At 45.4% G+C, this 23,086-nt stretch overlaps 1 protein-coding gene across 3 annotated transcripts in view; it reads right to left on the minus strand.

Moving 5' to 3' along the window:
• The window catches only part of LOC137427898 (guanylyl cyclase C), a 219,445-nt gene that overhangs the window by 151,320 nt on the left and 45,039 nt on the right, over window positions 1-23,086 (minus strand). For all 3 annotated transcript variants that reach the window (XM_078777647.1, XM_078777646.1, XM_068117705.2), the window contains exons 2-7: window positions 19,911-20,029; window positions 17,951-18,009; window positions 7,789-8,004; window positions 3,712-3,851; window positions 2,954-3,059; window positions 1,117-1,213 (exon numbers count right to left, since the gene is read on the minus strand). In XM_078777647.1, the coding sequence (XP_078633773.1) occupies window positions 1,117-1,213; window positions 2,954-3,059; window positions 3,712-3,851; window positions 7,789-8,004; window positions 17,951-18,009; window positions 19,911-20,021 (729 nt within the window). In that variant the 5' untranslated portion in view covers window positions 20,022-20,029. The remainder of the gene's footprint in view (window positions 1-1,116; window positions 1,214-2,953; window positions 3,060-3,711; window positions 3,852-7,788; window positions 8,005-17,950; window positions 18,010-19,910; window positions 20,030-23,086) is intronic.

Below are 23,086 nucleotides of genomic sequence, written 5' to 3' on the forward strand. Positions count from 1 at the left end.
CTTATCTTTCCTTCTCCTTGGTTACTTTGAGCCTGTATATAGTAGGAATAAATTTAGTAGTATTTTCAACCTTTTTTTTGTCTTCTTCTTCTTCTTCACATCCGTGTCGCTTTTGTCTTTTCCCTATTGAATATCTGTGGCACGATCCGGCCAACGTTTGGGGATCGGGTTAATCGGGGTAACTGTTAGGCCGCGGTGCCATCCGCTCGGCAAACCAACATCCTTATCCGCGGGCCGTAACAATATATATATATATATATATATATATATATATATATATATATATATATATATGCAATCAAAGATTGCCACTGGTGGCCATTTTTAGTTTAAAAAAAACAACTGATATTGAACACGTCCTCAACCATTTCTCGGACAAGCATTTACCGATCTTGTTCATACTTGGCATACAGATAATGAAATAATGATTGCACATATGCACGTCATATTTTTTTCGAAATCAGATCCAAGATGGCCGGCGGGGGGGCATTTTGTTAGCTAAATGTGTGCTCAACCATTGCTTGAACATTTATGGATAGATTTTGTTCAAACTTGGCACAAGCACCGTACTTGATGGCATACACGTGCACCTCGCTTTATTTTGCGAACTGATCAAAGATTGCTGACTGTTAGACTGGCGGCCATTTTAGTTGTAAAAAAAAACCGATATTAAACACGTCCTCAGCCATTTCTCGGACATGCATTTACTGATCTTGTTCAAACTTGACACACAGATAATGAATGATGGCTTACATATGCACGCCTTTTTTTTTGACATCAGATCCAAGATGGCCGACTGGCTTACCTCAACGTGTCCCAACAATTTGTTGACATGCATGGACCAATTTTGTCCAAACTTGGCACAAAGACAATACATGAGAGTATACCTCTGCAGAAGATTTTGTTTTTTAATCCGACCAAACATGGCCGACTGACGGCCTTCAACTCTGCACAGAAAAATTATTTAAACCATGGGGGCTATGACATTTTATGTCTTTTTCTTCTTGTTTATTATTTAACAGAAGTTCCACTTCCTGCTTCAGCAACAATATATTTGCATACTACATACTTCATATTAAAGCCCCAACGGAAACCTAATGTGAGTGGATGACTTACTGTTTCATTGAAAAGGCCTGGCGGTAAGGGTAGTTTCACTATCAGTACTTGTTTCCACAGTTTGGTGTCATTTTCGTCGAATTCTGGAATGTTCGTGCTGGAATGATACACAAGGAAAACAGCATGATTTTCATTTATTATTGTTATTAATATTACTAATATTAGCTGCAGGAAAATGTGAATTCTTTTGCACTCTTTGTCAGGGTAAAAATGAGGAGAGTTAAAGAAGTGAGACAGGTATTTCACACAAAGTCGTTAACACATAGAATGGTCGTCCTGGTAGAGTGGTCATGAGGAACATGTAATATTATTAATGTAAAATAAAAAAAGTTAATAAACGTTCTTTATAGCCGGCGAAGGCGGTGTTGTGAATGAACGCATACGTATTATGTTGAAAAACCAGATTTTGCTGGATCCTTTGAGAATTCCAAGCTTTGACGCACCAAATCACTCAATGGAGGCCGCCATCTTGCGGATGCGGAAGTATGCATAAAAAATTGCGAAAAAGTTCAATAGGAGTTTGTTTCATCCTTCTTTTTTTGATTCACAATCTTATGCACCTCTAATTTGTAATTAAAATACTTAAGACCAACCTCGTTCCCCGGGCCCGCATGGGCCCTGGTTATCTTCAACGAAAATTGTCACCGAACACCGGAACCAATGAGATTCGAGCATTTGAAAAAATATTTCAAAAACCAAATCGCTCCATGGAGGCCGCCATCTTGCGGATGCGGAAGTATGCATAAAAAATTGCGAAAAAGTTCAATAGGAGTTTGTTTCACCCTTCTTTTTTTGATTCACAATCTTATGCACCTCTAATTTGTAATTAAAATACTTTAAGACCAACCTCGTTCCCCGGGCCCTGGTTATCTTCAACGAAAATCGTCACCAAACAGCGGAACCAATGAGATTCGAGCATTTGAAAAAATATTTCAAAAAAGCTTATTACAAGGACATTGTAATAATCTCGGAGGCCTCTCGGAAACTGAAAACGGCGGCAAATATTCTAAAATTGACGAAGAATTATTTTTTAGAAATCTCGCAGCCGTAGGGGATAGTTTTTCACGGCCGGAAATAGCCGAAGTTGAGACGGAATGGACCGAATTAATCAAGAAGTAAATTTTATAAATTTTAATCTCATCCAGAATGCAAATGGTGTCATTTTGAACTAGGTACGGTACCTACTACACCTACCTACTACCAACTACCTAACCTACTGATGCCATAGTGATGGGTAAAATAGTAGCAAGAGGCTTTGGCTTCGCCGGCTCATTGCGGCTTTGCAGTTGGGTACTAGTAGCAAAGTATGGTAAAAACATTTAAAATACTGTGATATATTTCTTTTTACAGTGTAGCCCATAGGGCAATGCCATCTAGAACAGCGTTTGTCTATTCGTATGTCCCCACAAACGTCCACCAATCAGAGCTGAGGATCTGGTCACATGACAGGGGGACACGTGTGACCGTGATTTAAGTCAATCGTGATTTAACATTATATTTTGATATATTAACGTTATAGTATTAATTTGTGATTGGAATGATGAATGATGCTCTTTGGAATGAAAATATAGAGATATTGAGTTCAAAGCAGAATGAGGAAATGACGTAAGGGTTTCCATCCGTGACATTCGCGGATTCCCCATTTGCTGTTTCACCATTGACTGGATATAGCAACATTCAGACTGGTACGTTTTTTTTGTCCAAGTCATTCACGGACCGGTTGTCCATGCCTGAAGTCCAAAAAAAAAATACTTACATTATTTGCTAACTGTTAACTGGTATCCCCACCCAGGTCATGCTATCCTCTTCAGCTAAAGTATCAAACGAGAACTTGCACCTGAACAAGTCGATGACGAAGAAGACAAGTTTCTCATGTAATGTGTAATTTTCAAACTTCCTGATGATGTTCATGGACTGTTTGCTCGTCCCGCACGTGATTATCACTGTCAATGACACACACACACACACACACACACACACACACACACACACACACACACGCACACAATAATTGCAAGCTCGCACATCAGCTTACCTAAGGTTGGTCCTGCATAGCAATCTCCTTTGATTGGACAGCTACAGAACTGCCAATCAAACCATCGATTAATTACCCACACCATGTCTGACAAGGGAGGACTACTCCTCGGAGGATAGCCATCGTGATGACAACATGGTGATGGAAAAATTCCTAGTGTTTGGATGTTTCATCTATGGACGACATTCAACTTATGACAGTAATTTCCAGAACATTCTGAAACTCTACTTACTTTGCTTGTTGTCGGTGGTGGTTTCGTATGCAGCCTGTGGCTGCTTGGCTGCAACATTTTTTGGGGGTGCGGCTGTGCCGCTGATGCAGTGCCCCCTTTTACCAGTAAGCTGGTACTCAATTTGCGGACCTCGGAAGGATAACAGGCTGAGTCAACCCACGTGGTGTTAATTCACCGGAACGACATGGGGGCTCAAACTCAGGACCCTAAGATCTCAAGCCAGCCACCTTAGCAGTTAATTTAACACCAGGCTTACTTTTCATGTTGAAAATGTGTAATTGATAATTATTGATAATTACACGTGATGTCTGAAAGTTGATGTTCTCACCGTTATAGCCTTCCCTTGAATCAAATAATTGCACAAGATCGTCGCTTGCAATGCTTATTACATTGACAAGGGAAGCCATCGATTTGAAGATGGGTTGCTCGTTATCGTCATCAATATCATCGAGCAGGGCCTGGATGTACCTGGGGATGGAGACATCCACCGCACCTCATGAATGGCAAACGAGTACAACTTTCCTTTTTCACTTCCCTCGTTGCCCTGCACATGCAGAGCGAAAAGCGGGTATAAGCAATATGCTCACTTCTATTTGTGTGTTTATCTGTCTGTCCGTCCGTCCTTCCGTCCATCAACAAACATCATTTTATGATCGAGGAACAACTCAATTTCGATTGAATGTTATATTTTGAACATGAATCGGATTTCACGAGCCTCGATTCACGAGCCTCGACACGAGCCACGAGCCTCGATTTCACGAGCCTCACGAGCCTCGAGCCTCTTTCACGAGCCTCACGAGCCTCGAGCCTCGACATGAGCCACGAGCCTCGATTTCACGAGCCTCACGAGCCTCGAGCCTCTTTCACGAGCCTCTCGAGCCTCGACACGAGCCACGAGCCTCGATTTCACGAGCCTCGACACGAGCCACGAGCCTCGATTTCACGAGCCTCACGAGCCTCGAGCCTCTTTCACGAGCCTCACGAGCCTCGAGCCTCGACACGAGCCACGAGCCTCGATTTCACGAGCCTCGACACGAGCCTCGAGCCTCTTTCACGAGCCTCGATTCAGTATACAAAAGTCAAGGAAAATTTAAAATCATTCCAAAGCGGAAACTTACTGTTTTTAAGGATGTCATAAAGGACACAAGCAACAGGCATGAATAACTAATGTATCGTGGTAGATAAGGTGGTGTAGAAGATGAAGCAACAAACGGTGGTAAACTTCCGGAATTGTGGAACGTAAATCACCTTTTTCCCGCTTCCAGGAACCTCCAGTTTTGCAGTACTTGGACATGTTAAATAAGACACTGCAACAACTGCAGTAAACTTCCAGAATGTTTTTTTTATACGAACTTCTAAAATCTTTATTTTATTTCAATTTATTTATATCCCCAAAAACAGTGTGGAGCAAGGTGTTCTCTGAACTCTCTAGTTAACCCGTCTCCTGATTTTCCAATCATTTCTGTGTGTGTATCTGTGTGTGTCTGTCCGGGCCATACCCTTTTTTTTTTCTTTTTTTTTTTTTAACCATTTCAGCTATTGTCATCACATTTTCACCACAGCTTTGTAATGATAATATGGAGAAGGGAAATTAATAATTGTGTCAAAAGGTCAAAGGTCTCCTGCGAAAAGATTCATTGGAATCTCCCGTGATGAAGCTAACTCCGAGGGCCTTTCACTCACTCACCGCAGGCAGGTTGGTGGTCTTTCCGTCTTCTACCGACTCCTCTCCGACCTTGCTCCCCCAGCTCTCTCTGGGCTCTGTCCCCCAAATATTCCTACAGGTCGCACAAGATCTGCCTGCAACCCTCTTATGGTTAAACTGCCAAAATCAAGACTCTCTGCTCACCTTCACTCCTTCATTCCTCTTTTCTCCCGCCTCTGGAACAAACTCCCTCACTCTCTTCAATCCCACTCCTCCCTCCAGGTCTTTAAAACAGCTGTTCACCACCATCTCTTGTCTTCCCCCATCCAAAACCTTGATCTTTCTACCCCCGTTAATTCACCCCAGATCCACTTTTTTGAAATACCAACTTCTTTCCTGGAAGTTCTAGCTGTGTCCATGTGTTTTATACCTCTCCCACCCCCGCCCCTCCTTCTCGTGCCTCCTCCCCCCAAGCCCTCTCCCTCCCACAGATCTCCCGATGTCCCTGCTCTCAAATGTTGTACTTGTGTGCTTCCCTCTCTCTCCCCATCTTGTCTCCCACTCCCTTTATCTTATGTTTTATGTGTCAGTTTGTCTTTTTGTGATTAATGTTAGCTTTTACACGAGCCTCGATCTTGTATACAAAAAAAAAAGGTCAGCGTCACATAAAATCGTCAATTTCATCCGATTGACCTGAAATTGCAAATTTACCATTTGAGTTTTGTCATAAATTTTTCAACAAAGCTTTATTATGAGAACTAGCAGAGTTACCCGACGTTGCCCGGAAAATAGTCAGTCACGTGTGTGGAGTGGGCTTTTAATAGTCAGCGAAAGCCACGCCCCTTGGGCACGCCCCTGGTCTAAATCTGATGCGCCCATGTTTTTTTGTCGTGAAAAGTTACCTCCCATTACCCCTTCACTCTCTAAGTCATTTCCTTAGGCTGTCCATGGGGCACAACCGAACAAACAGACGTTCACAAATTGGGTTATAGATATGGAAAAGGCAAATATATAATTTGGTCAAAACGTCAAAGGTCAGCGCCACATAAAATCGTCAATTTTCATCCGATTGACCTGAAATGTAAACAAATTACATATTAGCTTTGCGGAGGTGAGTATGCTACTTCTGAGAGAACCCACCATACTTGTAGAATTAAGTAATAACAACAACACCAACAACAAAAACACAGGAACACCAAGAACGAGCAATCAGAGATTGCAGACCCTCACCAGGAAGTTGTTTTGTGTGGCAAATAAATGGAAGGATGTAATAAATGAAAGGTCATCGCCTGAAAATGAAAGGTCAAAATGGTCTAGTTGTAAAGATGTGTAAAGGTCAAAAGTCTGAAAAGGTGTAAAGGTGAAATGGTCTGGTCTAAAGGTCGAAAAGTGTATAGGTCTGAATGGGTCGAAATGGTCTGAAGAGTAGTAAAAGGTCTGAAAGGTGTGAAGGTCTATAGACCTAAAGGTATAAAAGGGTCTAACAGGATATAAAGGGTCTCTGGGGTCTTTGCGTTCTAAAGCATGTAATGGCGTCTTTAGAGTTTTGGAGGTGTAAGGAGGTCTATAGGGTCTACAGGATATTAAGAGTCTTAGGATTCTAATGGATCATAGGGGTCTATGTGGTCTTAGTGGTCTAACAGGGTCTACAGGATCACGAGTGTGTAAGGGTTCCAAAGGGTCTTAGGGTTCTAAAGAGACTCAAGGGGTCCAATGTAATGAATTGTCCTGTGCAGACAAACAGTCCTGTGCAAATTGTCCTCACATCCTGTGCAGACAAATACACAACAAAACAAGAAAGACGTCATGCAGAGCACGTTACTTGGAAAAATCCCCCCCTAGCCCCCCAAAACAGTTGCCATGGCTACATCCAATTGTCCATTTCATTAAGATTTAAATTGACGATCTTCATCCAAGCTCGGTTCAATCAAATTAAAAGTGATTATTTTTTCAGATGAAAATTTATGATTTTAGAAGTTTGACCTTGAGTTGACCTTTGACTTTATGACCTAAAAATAGTTGCTTTCCCAATTAAGTGATGCAATGTACAATTGCTGTTAAATTACCAAGTTAATAAGATGAAAATGGACAATTTTTCAGATGAAAATTGATAATTTCAAGTTTGACATTGAGTTGACCTTTGACCTTTTGACCTCAAATAGTTGGTTTCCCAATTTAGTGACTCAATATGTAAATGCTGTTCACCTTTCAAGTCAATCAGAAGGAAACTGATGATTTTTCAGATGAAAATTGATTTTAGAACTTTGACCTTGAGTTGACCTTTGACTTTTTGACCCCCAAAAAATAGTTGCTTTCCATATTCAGTGATGCAATATACAATTGTTGTTAAATTACCAAGTTAATAAGATGAAAATGGACAATTTTACAGATGAAAATTGATAATTTCAGAGGTTTGACATTGAGTTGACCCTTGACCTTTTGACCTCAAAAATAGTTGGTTTCCCAATTTAGTGACTCGATATGCAAATGTTGTTCACCTTTCAAGTCAATCGGAAGGGAAGCGGCAATTTTAGAAATTTGACCTCAAGATGACTTTTGACCTTTGGCCTCAAAATAAATAGGCTTCTTCTTTATGACGCACAAGAAAATAACGAATACAAGAATAACGCGCAAGACTACCAATATACTTGAAAAATCTTCTATTTTGCAAGTAACAAACAGACAGACAAACGGACCCAAATCTGGCGAGGGTAACAACAATGGAGTTTCTCGTCAATATGAAATAGAAAACCTTCTCACCAGCCACAGACGTTGAAGTCACTCTCCTCATCAGAAAGAATGTAAGCATTTCTCCACACGGATGGTTTAATGGAGTCCGTGTACATCCACAGGCCAGAAAAAAATTCTGACACCTTTATGGCTGGAATGATCATCCGAGTTAGGCCTAGGTAGTGTGTCGTTGAGAGACTGAAGCTTCCGGCGGAGAGTATCGGAAGGTTGAAGAGGCTTTCAAATCTGTGGGTAACATCAGGGGATGTTGGAGAGTGAAAATGCAAGTGTGAACACGGAATAATCAAAATCATCAGATCCTAACCGAATCAATGCAAACTAATTAAGTTAATTAATCAATTAATTTTTTTCATCCAATCAATTTTTTCAAAAAACTTTTTCTTTTTTTAACCATTTCAGCTATTGTCAGATTTTCACCAAAGCTTTATTATAATACGGAGAAAGCAAATTAATAATTTTGTCAAAAGGTCAAAGGTCAGCATCACATGAAATCATCCATTTTCATCCAATTGACCTGAAATTTCAATTTGCCATTTGAGTTTTGTCATTAAATTTTCACCAAAGTTTATTATGATAATATGGAGAAGACAAAATAATAAATTTGTCAAAAGGTCAAAGGTCAAGCATCACTTAAAATCGTCAATTTTCATCCGATTGACCTGAAATTTTAAGAATTTTGCATATTGGGTCACTGAGTTGGTTCATCAATCAAAAGCTGGAAAATTGTTTTTTTTTTAGATCAAAAGGTCAAATGTCATGAGGATGGTTTACAACATATTGTGGTTGGCTTGCCTGGCACAGTAAAACTGTAATTGGCAAATCATTTTCTTGTGATTCTTCAAACAATATAAAAATTATCAAATCTGAGTGCTATAATGTCCCCACACTTGTTGAAAAAAAAAACCCAGGGGATATTGTAATCAGCTCTGTCTGTCTGTCCGTCACACTATCTTCTCCTAAACGGTTGTGCAGAAATTCACCAAACCTGGGAGTTATGATCACCACATGACATGGCACGAAGCTGGAATAGCATCATTTTTGGCCCCGCCCCCTGATGCAATGGGGCGAGGTCAAAAGGTCAAACACCAAAAAATGCAATTATAGGCACATTTAAAAAAATTCTCATGAAACTTTGCATATGCAATTTAACATTGGGGACGCATGAAATACAGTACATCACGATTTTTTTTAGATTTTACATCTGGTTCATGCTACAGGGGGTGAGGACTTGGGGCCACACGGATCAAAATGGGGGAAAATTTTTTTAACTCAAAATTTGATTTTAGGTCATTCCTGGTGCAACTTTTTGCAATCTTTCAACTTTGCTTTAGATGGGAAACGTGGGGATTTGCGATGGTGCGCCATCGATTTCGCTCGAGTTATCTGAACCTTCCTCTCTCCTTCTAGTCCTTCAGTCCTGCCATTCCATCCTTCTGTGTATGTGAGTTTGTTCTGTGTGTTTTGTCCTGGGGTATAAGTTAAGCCTGTTTAGAATAAGTTAATATTTTCACTGTGTCTCCTTCCATTCTTTCTGTCTTTATTTTATTATCCTTCCTTCTTCCTTGGTTTCTTTTGGTTGTAAATAGTAGTAATAAATCATATTCGTATTTCCTACCTTTTGTCTTCTTCTTCTTCTTCTTCACATCCGTCGTCTTTGTCTTTTCCCCGTTGAATACCTGTGGCACGATTTGGCCAACGTTCAGGAATCGGGTCTAGTCCTTGGTAATAGTTCGTGCCGCGGTTGCTAAAACCGCTCGGCAATTAACATCTGTCCGCGGTACGAACGGGGCTGTGCCACCTACCTTTCCGGGGGTAGCTGGGCAGTGTCAGGGACCACGTCGGTCAGTTATAGAAGAGGGGATTAATCCCCCCTCTAAGGGGAACAGAGGCCGACGTTGGGTTCCATAACACCAGACCCTGGTGTTGGGCTAGCAGCTAGGGTGCTGGCTTAGGGTCCTAGGATCCTGGGTTCGAATCCTGGTCGATTGCTGAATTAACGCCAGGGGGGTTGACTCAGCCTGTCATCCTTCCGAGGTCGGCTAATTGAGTACCAGTTCACTGTTTGTCGTTAAAGGCGGCAAAAAGAGTTGGCGTCAGGAAGGGCATCCGGCCGTAAAACATTGCTTCAAAAAGGGGACCGAAAAACAACAACAACCACGGTTCCCGAAAAAGGCCAACCCCCGCTTTGCGGGGGAAAATGGCCTCTAAAGGTGGTTATTTTATATATATATATATATATATATATTGTTACAGACGTGGCTTGGATGTTATTTACCGAGCGGTTTTATGGTATGACCACGTCTGCACAAGTTACCCGATTGTGCCCGAACGTTGACTAATCGCGCTATGCTAGACCAATGAAGGAAAAAGAAGACACACGGCTGGAATTAATACGACACGACACCAGGGATACGGTTCTCAAAGGTTGTTATTACAATAATGCGGAAGGTTTAGATTACAGGGACAAGAGGGAAACATAGGAAGGTGGGCACTTAAACACACTTATATTAACCCCAACGGACGACAGATAAACGGGACAAGGCTCACTCACACGGGGATTGATGGAAAGGACAGGCGGGTAGCGATCGCTCCAGGTGCACCTGGGCTCAGGGCAGGATCACGTACGGTCCAGTTTAAGAGATGCGGTGGAGGTATTGCAGCGCTCGAGGGGTGGCGACTTCTCTCTCCAGGCTGGGGGCGCATCATCTGTCACATCCGGCGCGTGGCCGCGTATATCCGGCGGGGAGTGACACGCCCTCGGCTCGTTAGCTCCGCCTCGTGGAATCGGCACGTTGCTTCTCATTGGGTGCGTGCGGGGGGGGTTACTGGCTCCGCCCCTGACGAGGAGCTGACAGCCAGCCCCTTCGGGGTAACGCCGTGGAGCGTATGGTCATGGCGGGTAACCGAGCCGGTGTGAGGACGCACACTCCCCGCCCCTCTGTTGTTGTAGTCGTAGTTGTAGTTGTAATTGTTGTTGTAGTTGTTGTTATTGTTGTTGTTTGGGGAAGAAGATGGGAGGAGGTATGGGAAAGGTCCTAAACTCACTACTGATGCCATATAATCACATTCTGGTGCAACGAAGAGTCATAATTAATGGAGACGAGGCCTTAACTGACATAGAATAAGAATAACTAGGAAGATGTCCGAAAGTTGGCTACGTGTGGTGCGGTGGACCTGGGCACGACATTTAATGGGGGAATAAGGGGAAGGTCGGCTCTACTGATTGTTATTTACATGCAATGGGACTAGGGAATGGGGGATTGGGGAAAGTTGGGGAGTATTGGAGAAAATAGGGGAATATTTACAAGCGGATATGGAGGCCAAATTCCATATTCGCAACATTGCACCCTTCTCTACCCTCGGGGCGTCCCGACCCGATAAATTTTTACCTACTTTAGTGTGGCACGCAATGTAGTTCCCTCTACTATTAACTCTACCCTGAGTGCGACAGTTTTACAGATATTCACAAATGAGTAAATATGTCCCCCTGCGACGTTGCACCCTTCTCCTCACAGAAACACACCCACAGGATAACCGAATCCGGAAAGAATCCTCAAACTAAACATACAGCCGGTAGGGAGCATTATTTACAAGACTACGCTGCTATTTACACTACGATCCAGGACCTGTTTTTGGAGGAACACATGCAGATGTTATGCATAGAGAGAGAGCGCGCTTGCCAACATCGATACACCAACCCACGAGTGCTCTGTGGCCGACGGCCTTTAATAACGTGCAGAGCACCCTTTCCCAGCATCAAAAGCACCACCCCACCACCAATCGGTGCAGTCACCATTGTTCATTGGAATAAAAATAAATTCGACAACCCCTAACCCTGCAGGTGTCTCTTGCTCTTCTTGTGGTGCACTTGGTGTTAACTAAAAGTGGTTCACCTGTATGGCATAGGTGCCACGTTGACCCATAGGTCCATCCCCGGGTGGTGCTTGGCCGCAAACGAACTGCGGTCCATTGTGGGTGGCCACAAACATTGCGGTCCATATGGTGTATCGATCCCGGCAGCAAACAGCGAAAGTGCAGGCCCACAACTGCGCAGCCAGCACCTCTCTCTCCTCTCTCTCTACCCCAAAGCCAGATCCTCGGAGGTGGGAGACAAAAGAAGCAGACAAGTGAGTAAGTTGGTAAGGGCGCAAAAGTGCACGCAATATAAGGTAATGCACACTGGGGGCACATGGGAACCAGGTGAGACAGGTACGTTCCTATCGTACGCCCCCCCCCCCACCAGGTAACCTACATGGCCCCTCCCTTACCCCTTACTGTATCCACACAACACAACACTACTCATAAACATCTACTTTACAAATCAACAAACATCCCTACTGTCTTCCCCGTTCCTCCCATATACCAAATTCGTCTTCTCTCCCTCCTAACCAATCAAATTTGCCATTTTCAACTCTCATCAAAATTTGCCATCTCCAACTGAACATCAAAATTTGCCATCACCAATTCATCATCAGTCCCTCCTAGGGAGGGAGAGATGGAATCACTCCAATGTCTCATCCACGTCGTGATGCGTCTCACAAATCCACACAGCGATTCATCTCCTGCAACAAAACAAAGAAAACACAGGTGTGGAGTCATCATCATCACCACAGGTAAGTGGCTGCGTATGGTGCGACAGGTTCATCAATCCTAACTATCTCCTAAATGACTTTAACAACTTTACACTACCCGGGGGCTTTCTCCGGCCAAACCATTGGCCCTCTTACACTATGGGTTCTAAAAACCAATTCCCATTGGCCAAACTGTGGTGCTCTTCAATTTGGGGTCTCACTCCCCCGATTCATCTCCCGGTGCCCTCGCACAATTTCTGGGCTGTGGCGTGTACCTCTCCCAGTGGGCCTACCCACCTGCACACCTCCACCACTGCAGTTGCCTCCGAGCTTACCTAGCTCCTCACCCTAACCTAACTAACTGGGGCAGGCCCTCTGGCGCTCTCCCCACTCGGTGCCCTCTCTGGCACTGGGCTACCCGGGTCCATCCTCCGGATCCTCGGGCCCCATCCACAACTCTACCGGCTCCCAGAGCCCACCTGCGGCCTCACCTGGCCGACATCCTCACAGTGGTGGAGTGCCCAACCAACTACACACACTAACAGGCTACACGCCCAGCCATTTCCACAACACTAATGCACCCATTCACAACACCATTCTGCCACCGCACCACAGATGCCAATATCCAATCACAATTTACCTGTACCCTCTACCTAACACTTACACTACCCGCCCCGGGTACTCGTGAAAGGGGTCCACTCTTCCCCCATCCACACCTTCGCACCATGCACACCACTCCGTACCACTCACTCCAACTCTCTCCACACACCTGTACCTGCACACCTGTGCTCTCACACCTGGTGCCACCTGCACCCTTCTCTCCCCAAGCGCATTCGCGCTGATCCACAACACCCACTACTCACACACTGCTCCACACACCTGTCCAGTTGCACACCTGTGCAATCACACCTGTTCAATCCTCACACACACGGCATCATCTCAGCTAACTACTCCCTTCTGAAACTTGCGCTTCCCAGTCGTCCCTTTAAACTATTGCGCTCCCACGTCATTATCATCCACACTAATCTACCTGCGTCCCCACTACAGGTATCAGTCACTAACTAACCTTAACGTTACCTAAGGTCATCTTCTCTAGATCCCTACACACAATATCCTAACCCACCCGGGCTAGTTTTCACTGCCATACACCCCATAAGCTATAGCTCCTTTGCCCCCACCACATGGGAAGGGTGGCAAGGATGCCATCCCACCACATCGGGGGCCTCTCACTACCAATTTTGCACATCAAATTTCAACAAATCAAAAATTTGCCAATCATCTGCCAATCACTGTACCATTACCAATCATCACTCTGCCAATCCTTTGCCAATCATCAAATTTTGTTTTTCTCTAATTTTGGGGCCAAAACACTAACCTCATCACCCAGTCGACTCACTAATACCTCTCGGTGCGCCACTCCCTGTCCAAAGCCCGGCTTCGTGAAGCCAAGCAATGGATGCTGGTTGTTTTGTGCCAGCGGCTGGATGCATCCCGCATTCGGTGCAGGGAAGGAGGTTTACCCGGGCCGAGATCCCACGCACCATCTCGGCACGGAGCCATCCCATGGCTCGATCTCGGCCTGCCGGAATGCCTCACCAAAAAGTGGTCGCCATGACGACCCTTTCTATCGGGCTGCCCGCTCCGCCTAGTGGAGCACGGACGCGGCCGTTCAAAGCGAGGCCCAGCACGCACCGAGGGCCCGACTCGGCTATAAGTCGTTCTAAACTCTACCCCGTCTAACGTCGATGCTTCACCTGCATGCTTACATCCCGCAGCCCGTTCCTTGCTCACACATCCAGCCGTGCCCATGCTCCTCGTACCTTTCCTTACACACCCAGGTACCCTCATTCCACTCACAGCCTTGGTCACACACCTGACCACCGAACACTGTGGCACACATTCGTTGCTCGCACACCTCACCAATACACCTCTTCGCGCCCCCTCCTCTGTCACCTCCTCTGTGACAATCACAGGTGTGCCCTCATTCGCACACCCAACCATGTGCCTCACCACCAACTCCAGCGTGCATTCCCACTCACGCTCTACCATTCCAGGTGTGCATCCTTCCATCCCAGGTGTACATCCTCGCTCACCTGTCACAACCAGCTCACTCTCCTTGTCACTCTCACTACTCTCACCTCCATTCTTGACAGCGCACTCACCCTTCCTCTTGACAGCGCACTCTTTCCCCATGCACCTGTCCGTTACACACCTTTCTCGCGCACACTCTTGCGCACACTCTCCGGTCACACCCTCTGTAACACTCACCACACCGCGCTTCCACGTGCTCCCTCGCACACGCGCTACGACCGGCTCACTCCTGACGGCACACTCACTCCTCGGCGTGCACTTTTTCCTCACACACCCCATGGTCGGACATTCTCGCACACCAGACCTTTCGCACACTTCACCAGTGGCCTCTCACGAACACCCGGGTCCATCTCGACCCCCAAGCTCATTAAATCCCCTGGCGCATCATACGCACGACCATATTGGTCACCACTTACACCGGGTCCTCTTCCTCTTCGCTTCTCCTCCATCACCTGCGAATCCCTCATCCGGTTAATGAGCACATCATCACGATCCAAGCACAGACTTTGGACCAATTCTTTTATCTCCTCTTTTATCTCTTTCTTATCCCCTCTCCGTCGCTTCTTAATTTCGCTCATCCCTTCTTCCACTTCTTCTAATTTGTGCTTCACCTCTTTTATTCCCCGGTACGTCTCCTCAAGCTCATCCTCTAAGGCTACCTTGACCGTTTCCATGTGCGTCCTCACCTGCCGGTCCTTCGTCTCCATAACCTCTATCACCTCGTCCAGCCTCGTTGTCAGTCCCTCACGTACCATCTGACATTCCCTCTTTGTCGCTATCAAGTCGTTTTTTATGTCGTTTTGTGTCGCTTTTAACCCTCCTAATACCGCAGTGTTCCTTTGAACCTGCTCCACTAACTCCGTTTGTCCCACCGTCAGCTGCTCCACCTCCTGCGTCAGGTCCTCTATGCCACTTTGTAACTTTACAGTCCCCTTTCTCACCTCCTTCTCCATGTGCTCCTTACAGTGCCTCACCTCCTCGCGCACTCCTCCGACCTCCTCACTCACTCCTCTTCTGATCTCTTCTCCCATCACTTGCATCTCCTGCCCAGATGCCACCCTCATCTGCTCCATTTCCTCCCTGTGAGCATCCAGTTTGGTTTCTACCCCCATTCTGACCCCCTCTATCTGCTGCTCCATTTGTTTAACTTCCCTTTCCGCTTGGTCCCTCATGTCCCTCAATTTGCCTTCCATACTGTTTTCTAACCCCTCTAACCCATTTTTCACTCCCTCTATTTGATTCTCTTGAGCGGCCATTCTGTTTTCTACCCCCGTTAACCCATTCTTTACTTCTTTTATCCCGTTGTCTAACCCCTCAAATTTCTTTTCTAATCCCTCACCGGTACCCCTCATTTGGCCCTCCAATCGCTCACCCTGAGCATCCATCCGGTTCCCCATTACCCCCATTTGGTCCTCCAATCGCTCACCCTGAGCATCCATCCGGCCCTCCAATCGCTCACTATTCTGGGCCATAAGGGCCTTCATTTGTATAAAAAAAAGGCCCCAATCCATCGGGGGCGCTGCCACGGTCGCTGGCGCGGTGATCAGCGAGGCGCCATTTTGCGCGCCCGCTTCTTCGTGCGTGACGGCGCTATTTTGCGAACCTGCCGCCCTCACTGCTTCGCTCTCCTCCTGTCCCTCATTTTGGTCCTGGATCGACCCTACCTCACTCTCCTTTACCGGACCCCAGCTGTCTTGATCCGCCATAGCGCGACTTTCAAAATTCGGTTTTTATTTTTTATTTTCGTAAAACAAATTCAAATTTCGCCGTTATAATTTCGCGCGGGAAACGCGCTCCGAATCGATTTTCCCTCCCAAAATTTGGGCCTAACTAATTTAGTCCCGGGTTCGAATTCCACTCCTCGACACCAATTGTTACAGACGTGGCTTGGATGTTATTTACCGAGCGGTTTTATGGTATGACCACGTCTGCACAAGTTACCCGATTGTGCCCGAACGTTGACTAATCGCGCTATGCTAGACCAATGAAGGAAAAAGAAGACACACGGCTGGAATTAATACGACACGACACCAGGGATACGGTTCTCAAAGGTTGTTATTACAATAATGCGGAAGGTTTAGATTACAGGGACAAGAGGGAAACATAGGAAGGTGGGCACTTAAACACACTTATATTAACCCCAACGGACGACAGATAAACGGGACAAGGCTCACTCACACGGGGATTGATGGAAAGGACAGGCGGGTAGCGATCGCTCCAGGTGCACCTGGGCTCAGGGCAGGATCACGTACGGTCCAGTTTAAGAGATGCGGTGGAGGTATTGCAGCGCTCGAGGGGTGGCGACTTCTCTCTCCAGGCTGGGGGCGCATCATCTGTCACATCCGGCGCGTGGCCGCGTATATCCGGCGGGGAGTGACACGCCCTCGGCTCGTTAGCTCCGCCTCGTGGAATCGGCACGTTGCTTCTCATTGGGTGCGTGCGGGGGGGGTTACTGGCTCCGCCCCTGACGAGGAGCTGACAGCCAGCCCCTTCGGGGTAACGCCGTGGAGCGTATGGTCATGGCGGGTAACCGAGCCGGTGTGAGGACGCACACTCCCCGCCCCTCTGTTGTTGTAGTCGTAGTTGTAGTTGTAATTGTTGTTGTAGTTGTTGTTATTGTTGTTGTTTGGGGAAGAAGATGGGAGGAGGTATGGGAAAGGTCCTAAACTCACTACTGATGCCATATAATCACATTCTGGTGCAACGAAGAGTCATAATTAATGGAGACGAGGCCTTAACTGACATAGAATAAGAATAACTAGGAAGATGTCCGAAAGTTGGCTACGTGTGGTGCGGTGGACCTGGGCACGACATTTAATGGGGGAATAAGGGGAAGGTCGGCTCTACTGATTGTTATTTACATGCAATGGGACTAGGGAATGGGGGATTGGGGAAAGTTGGGGAGTATTGGAGAAAATAGGGGAATATTTACAAGCGGATATGGAGGCCAAATTCCATATTCGCAACAATATATATATATATATATATATATATCTACGCCACCGATGGTGGACGGAGGTGATGTTTTCACCCTTGTTTGTTTGTATGTCTGTAACTGGGATATCTCAACAGGTCGTGGATGGAGTTCGGTCGAAATTTGGTGGACAGGTTGGGTGTGTGACAAGGAAGAATTGATTCAACAAAAATTCAAGGGAAGTACAAAAAAGTTGCCCATTCAGCCAAATGATTTGCACATCATGTCACATCAACAGTTCTAACTGGCATTGGGGACCATATTTGGGCACACTGGCATATTTGGAGGCATTGTTGGGCACAACAAGCAAGGGAATGAACGAATAGGAAAAATATGCAGAGGAAGGAGGAGAGGACAAAAATAACCTGCAACTGAGACGGTTTGGTTTGATCAGGTTTATGGGGGTAGAAAAGATTGCTGGTAGGGATGGGGGATGACAAGAGTTGGTGGTGGTGCACCACCTGCTTAAGCAAGGCCCAAATTAAATAATCTTACATTTAACCACCGCTCTGCACAAAGTGTCCGATTCACTCACCGCAGCAACATGTACGATGTGGAGACACAGGAAGGCCCAAGTATCATACATGCATTTTTCTGTAACACATCACAGGAGTTATGGGGGTGGTTCAAATCCGACCCAGACCACTGTGTATAAAACCCAGAGTAATGTAGGTAGATAAATAGTTTGAAGGAATAATCCTACGATGGGACAGTTATGCGTTTAAAGCTGAAAAATACCCTGAAATGAAATGCAATTGTGGTGTGTGTCATGAATACTGTACCCAAGCTAAGTTGCGAGTATAAACAACAGCCCAGCCCTACATGGTTCAAGATAATTTTGAGCAATAAACTGGAATTCCACAAAAAAACGTTTATAGAGGTAAAATCATGAATTACAACACTTTGCCTTCATCCTCCTCCACTTTTTCCACTTCCACTTCTACTTGAACGTCCACTTCCTCTTCCTCCACCACTTCCTCTTTTTCTTCAGCCTCCTCTTCTTCTTCTTCTTCTTCTTCTTCTTACTTGCATTTTACATCATCGCAACCAATCAAAATTTGCCACTCGCAGACACCGCCCATGTCCTTTTTCTCTCAAGACTGCACGGGGTACGGTGTTCTATGTGTCTTTAGTTTTTCAATATGAATATACCCTGAGGATATACTGGCCCACTGTCTGATAATATCATGGTATGTCCCAACAACGTGTCGAATCGGCCACGGTACCAGCATTTCGGGGTTACAAAAACGTCCGCAAAGATGCATAGATGATGCAGATTGATTAAAAATGACTTTTGCGATTGTTAAATGAGTTAAACTTGCAAGGAATGAGCAGCAGCGTCTCCTTTGTTCAATCTGCGCATAGCTGGAAGATCGAAGATACCTCTTTTCCTCCTGCCTTGCTCCTCCGACCTATCCGCTGTCTTGGCCATTCTCTCTTCCCCCATCCTCACCAAATGTCCAGCCCATCTCAGTTGGAATTTCACCAATCTCCTCCCTCAGTTCATCCATCCTCCTTCTATCCACGCTGTTCACTCCCGCAATCCTCTGGACCCAGTTGTTCTCGCTGAACTACAACCTCTGTTGTTGACTCTCTCTGTGCCACCATTTCGAGACCATAAATGAAGGGCGGCGTCACACAAGATGGGGTTTACAAAAGTAATTTTGTCTCTCTCAGTGTTAATAAAACTTCTATCTTCATGGAAACAAATCCATGAGCCGACAGCTGACAGACTCCCGCCATTCCTTGGGCAACTACGTTCGGTCATTCATAAGAGGTCTTCCATCGAACCACTAATCTGGCTAAACTATTGCTTCGCTTCCAGAATCCGATGGGGTCGCACATAATTGTGCCATTAAAGGTCGGTGTTCTCTCTGTCTTCTTCCACCTCCTTTCTGGTCTTGCACCCTGTGCTCTATACGTGCTTTGTCCCCTCAAGGTTTCTGCAGAGCTCACATGGTCCACCATCAACCCTTTTCTGGTGAAACGACCTAAATCCATGATCACTGCTCAACTCCACTCATTCGTTCCTCTTATTTTCCTGCCTGGGGAACGAACTTCCACATCCTCTTCAATTTCATTCTTCCCTCCATGTCTTCAAGACTGCTGCTCATCACCGTCTCAGGTCATCCCCAATCCATAACTGTCTTTTCTACCTGTCCCAAAATTTTACATCTGTAACTATCTTGACCACCCCTTGTGTTCTCCCAGACCCCTCATCGTTCCTTGGATCCGATGTTTGTCCGACTCCCTCTATTTTCTCCTTCCACCCTGCTGTTGGCATTTCCCCCTTCTCTTTCCGCTGTTCCTTTTGTTATGTTGCTTTCTGATCTGTTCTGTGTTCTAGCGCTTTCACAAATGTTGCTTAGTAAAAGAGAAGAAGAAGAATAAAAAATACATTGCCATCTTTGAATTAAATAAGAAGTCATCGTCAACAAGGCAAAAAATGATTCTTAAGCTTTAAGATATTCACTTCTGTTAAATTTTTGATTCACCTTCATATCATTAATGGCTTCGAGGCCTTCGCAGTCTGTGTCCTCACAGCTGTACGAGTCAGCAGTTCTCAGAAGGCTTGTATAGTTTCTGTATCTGGCAACTAACTTCATGCCCTTTCCTGGAAAAACAATTACAATGTGCAATTCCACATAATCGTCACATAACTTGTGAACATAACTTACTGTTTAACTTTTTTTAAACGAAACGCATCCGCAAGTTGTCTAATCATACAAAAATACGCAATTTGGTGTCTCTCTGTCTGTACATCTGGGTGTCTGCGGCCGATGCACTCAGTCGTTATTTAGTCAATCACAACAAAATTTGCCGCCAATTTGATTCATACACCTGCATGAAGAAGTAAATGTATTTTATTTGCCAGATGTAGGGCACCCCTTTAAATGAACTTTTCTAGAGCATTACTTGGTTCCTCCTCAGAACACAAGGGTAGTACAGCATGCACTTGAGATTTTTTTGAATGTCCCTTCTTTTCTGTTGTTCGACATTTTATACAAGCTATGGAATGCCCCTTCTTTTCTATAAGAAAACTAAATTATATATATATATATATATATATATATATATATATATATATATATATTGTTACGGTCCGCGGATTAGATGTTATTTTTACCGAGCGGAGGTAACCGCGGCCGAACAGTTGTTCCCCGACTAAACCCGATTCACCCAAACGTTGGCCGTATCGCGCCACAGATACTCAATGTGGAAAAGACTAAGATGACGAATGTGAAGAAAAGGAATAAGAAGACGAGAAAAGGGTTGAAAATACTACTAAATTTATTTACTATTTACAGGCTCAAAATAACCAAGGAGAAGGAAAGATAATAAAATAATATACAGAAGCTTTTAGAGACACAGGGAAAATACTAGCTTATACAGACTTAGTTACTACCCAGGACAGCACGAACAAAACAAACTCACGTACGCAAATGGGGAACTTGCAGGCAGGAATGGCTGGAAAGGATGAGCAGGTGGGATCACAGGGCACAGCGAGCAGGTCCACTCCGGGCGGGAAGCGGGGAGCCGGCAGCTCCTTGTATCCCGCTTTACAGCGCACGCCGGCAGCTCCTGGTATTCGGCTTTACAGCGCACGCCGGCAGCGTCACTCGCTGCCCCGTCAGGGCTTCACGCGGCTGGTTGAAACGGGGCTGGACTCATCTGCCGTATCTCTTTGCAACTCGTTCGTAAAGGTTTCTCTGCTTTCTCTTGGACCCTTTCTTTGTCGTGTACCTCTCCACGCAGCTCAGCTCGTATTCCCTGCCTCTCACTTCTCTCCAGCGCGGGGCTGACACGCCCTCCTCGGTTTTGGTACCGCCCTCTCCCCCCGTGCTCTGTTTCGTGACCTTGTATGGTAATCCCACGGGCTTGTCTCCTTATTTGGGCATGGCGCCGACGGCACGCCCCTCGTGGCGAGCCACAGGCTTGTTTCCTTATTTGGGCATGGGGCTGAACAGCCCCGCCCTTGGTGGCGCGCCCTAGGCTTGCCTCTCCCGGGCGACCCCGCCCCTCCTGTTCAAACAGAGCACGGAGCACATATTCACTATAGCAGCGAAATGAGAGGGCGTGCACCCCACGCTTGTGAACTGCTTTACCCGCAGATGGAGAGTTTGGCTGGGAAATGGAATTATTGAAGGGGAGCTATTCTTAATTGATTCGGTGCAATGGAGTATTATTTTAATGGAAGACAAGGCCTTACTCTAAAACACATAATAAGATATAAGCTACTGAACAAGGGTTTTATCGGGTCCTGCAATGTTGTGTTTCATGGAATAACTACCGGGACGCCCTTTTTACCTTTACACAACTCTGGAGGCAGGAGGGGCCATATCCAACCAATGTTACACAACAATTTACCACTACAATACACTCAATCAAAAAAAATGCAATCCTCATATCCGCAACAATATATATATATATATATATATATATATATATATATATATATATATATATATATATATATATATATATATATATATATATATATATATATATATATATCTATCTATAATTCCAGTAATCTCTGTGTGTTTGTTTGTACGTTTGTACGTTTGTACGTTTGTACGTTTGTTTGTTTGTCTGTGACCGCTGTTTCTCGACAACCACGGGTCCGATATACTTTAAACTTGCCAGGTATATTGCTGAGGACCCGAGGATGTGCCTTTTCAAGGTTTGAAATTAATCGGACAAGTACTTACCGAGCTATGGCGATTTAGCCGTTCGCCGTTCGCTTTGGCGTTGCGAATGGACCAAACCATTGCATGTAAATAGAGGGGGGGGTTCTGTGGTCGTTGCGAATGGACCAAACCATTCATGTAAATAGAGGGGGGGGGGGGGGTTCTGTGGTCGTTACTGCCACGTGGTTTCAAAGTTTTTTTTTGTTGTTGTTGTTTGCACGCATGTTTTTTTGCACCCACGTACGGGCACGCCCTAGGATGTTTACACACACACACCCCTACACAAATTTTTTTTTTTTTTTTTTTTGGCAAGGAACGGGCACCCACGTACGGGCACGTCCTAGCTTATATATAGTACGGGCATGCCCTAGTATATTAACAAAGGTGGGCGGTCCGCTTCGAAAGTCCGCTTATCCGCTTATCCGCTGCAGCGGACTAACGTTTTCGAAGCGGATAAGCGAATCGGAACAACCCCCGGAAACCGAAGCGGATAAGCGTAAGCGGACTACCGAAAAATTAAAGCGCATCGCGATTCGCCAAATCAGCTGTTAGCCTGAGCCGTTACTCTAGAATTGTGAATATTTATTTAAGTGAATAATAAGTGAAAACTGAATATTTTATTGGACGCTAGAGCGGCAATAACGTCAAGATGGAGAGATTTCTGACTCTCCAGCCCAGCGGCAGTGCCAGGGACAGGCACACGAGCGACGCAAACCAGCAGTCCCAGCACAACGACCTCAAGGCGGCCCTCGACGGCGGCAGCAGACGCGGCCGCCACACGTCCTTCCAGGACATGGCCGGCGCCAGGTCTGTTGACTAGTAGACTCTCTTGTCAAAGAAAGGACGGGCAAATTGATTTTTCTTTAATGTAACTTGCATATATTAAAATTATATTTAAATTAACTGTAGAGTAGAGTAGAGTCGAGTGGAAAACTTTATTTCAATAAATTTTGAATAAATTTTATTTAAATAAAAATGTA

Source organism: Myxine glutinosa, chromosome 5 (genome assembly GCF_964187855.1).
Source record: "Myxine glutinosa chromosome 5, kmMyxGlut1.1, whole genome shotgun sequence".
NCBI classification, from domain to species: domain Eukaryota; kingdom Metazoa; phylum Chordata; class Myxini; order Myxiniformes; family Myxinidae; genus Myxine; species Myxine glutinosa.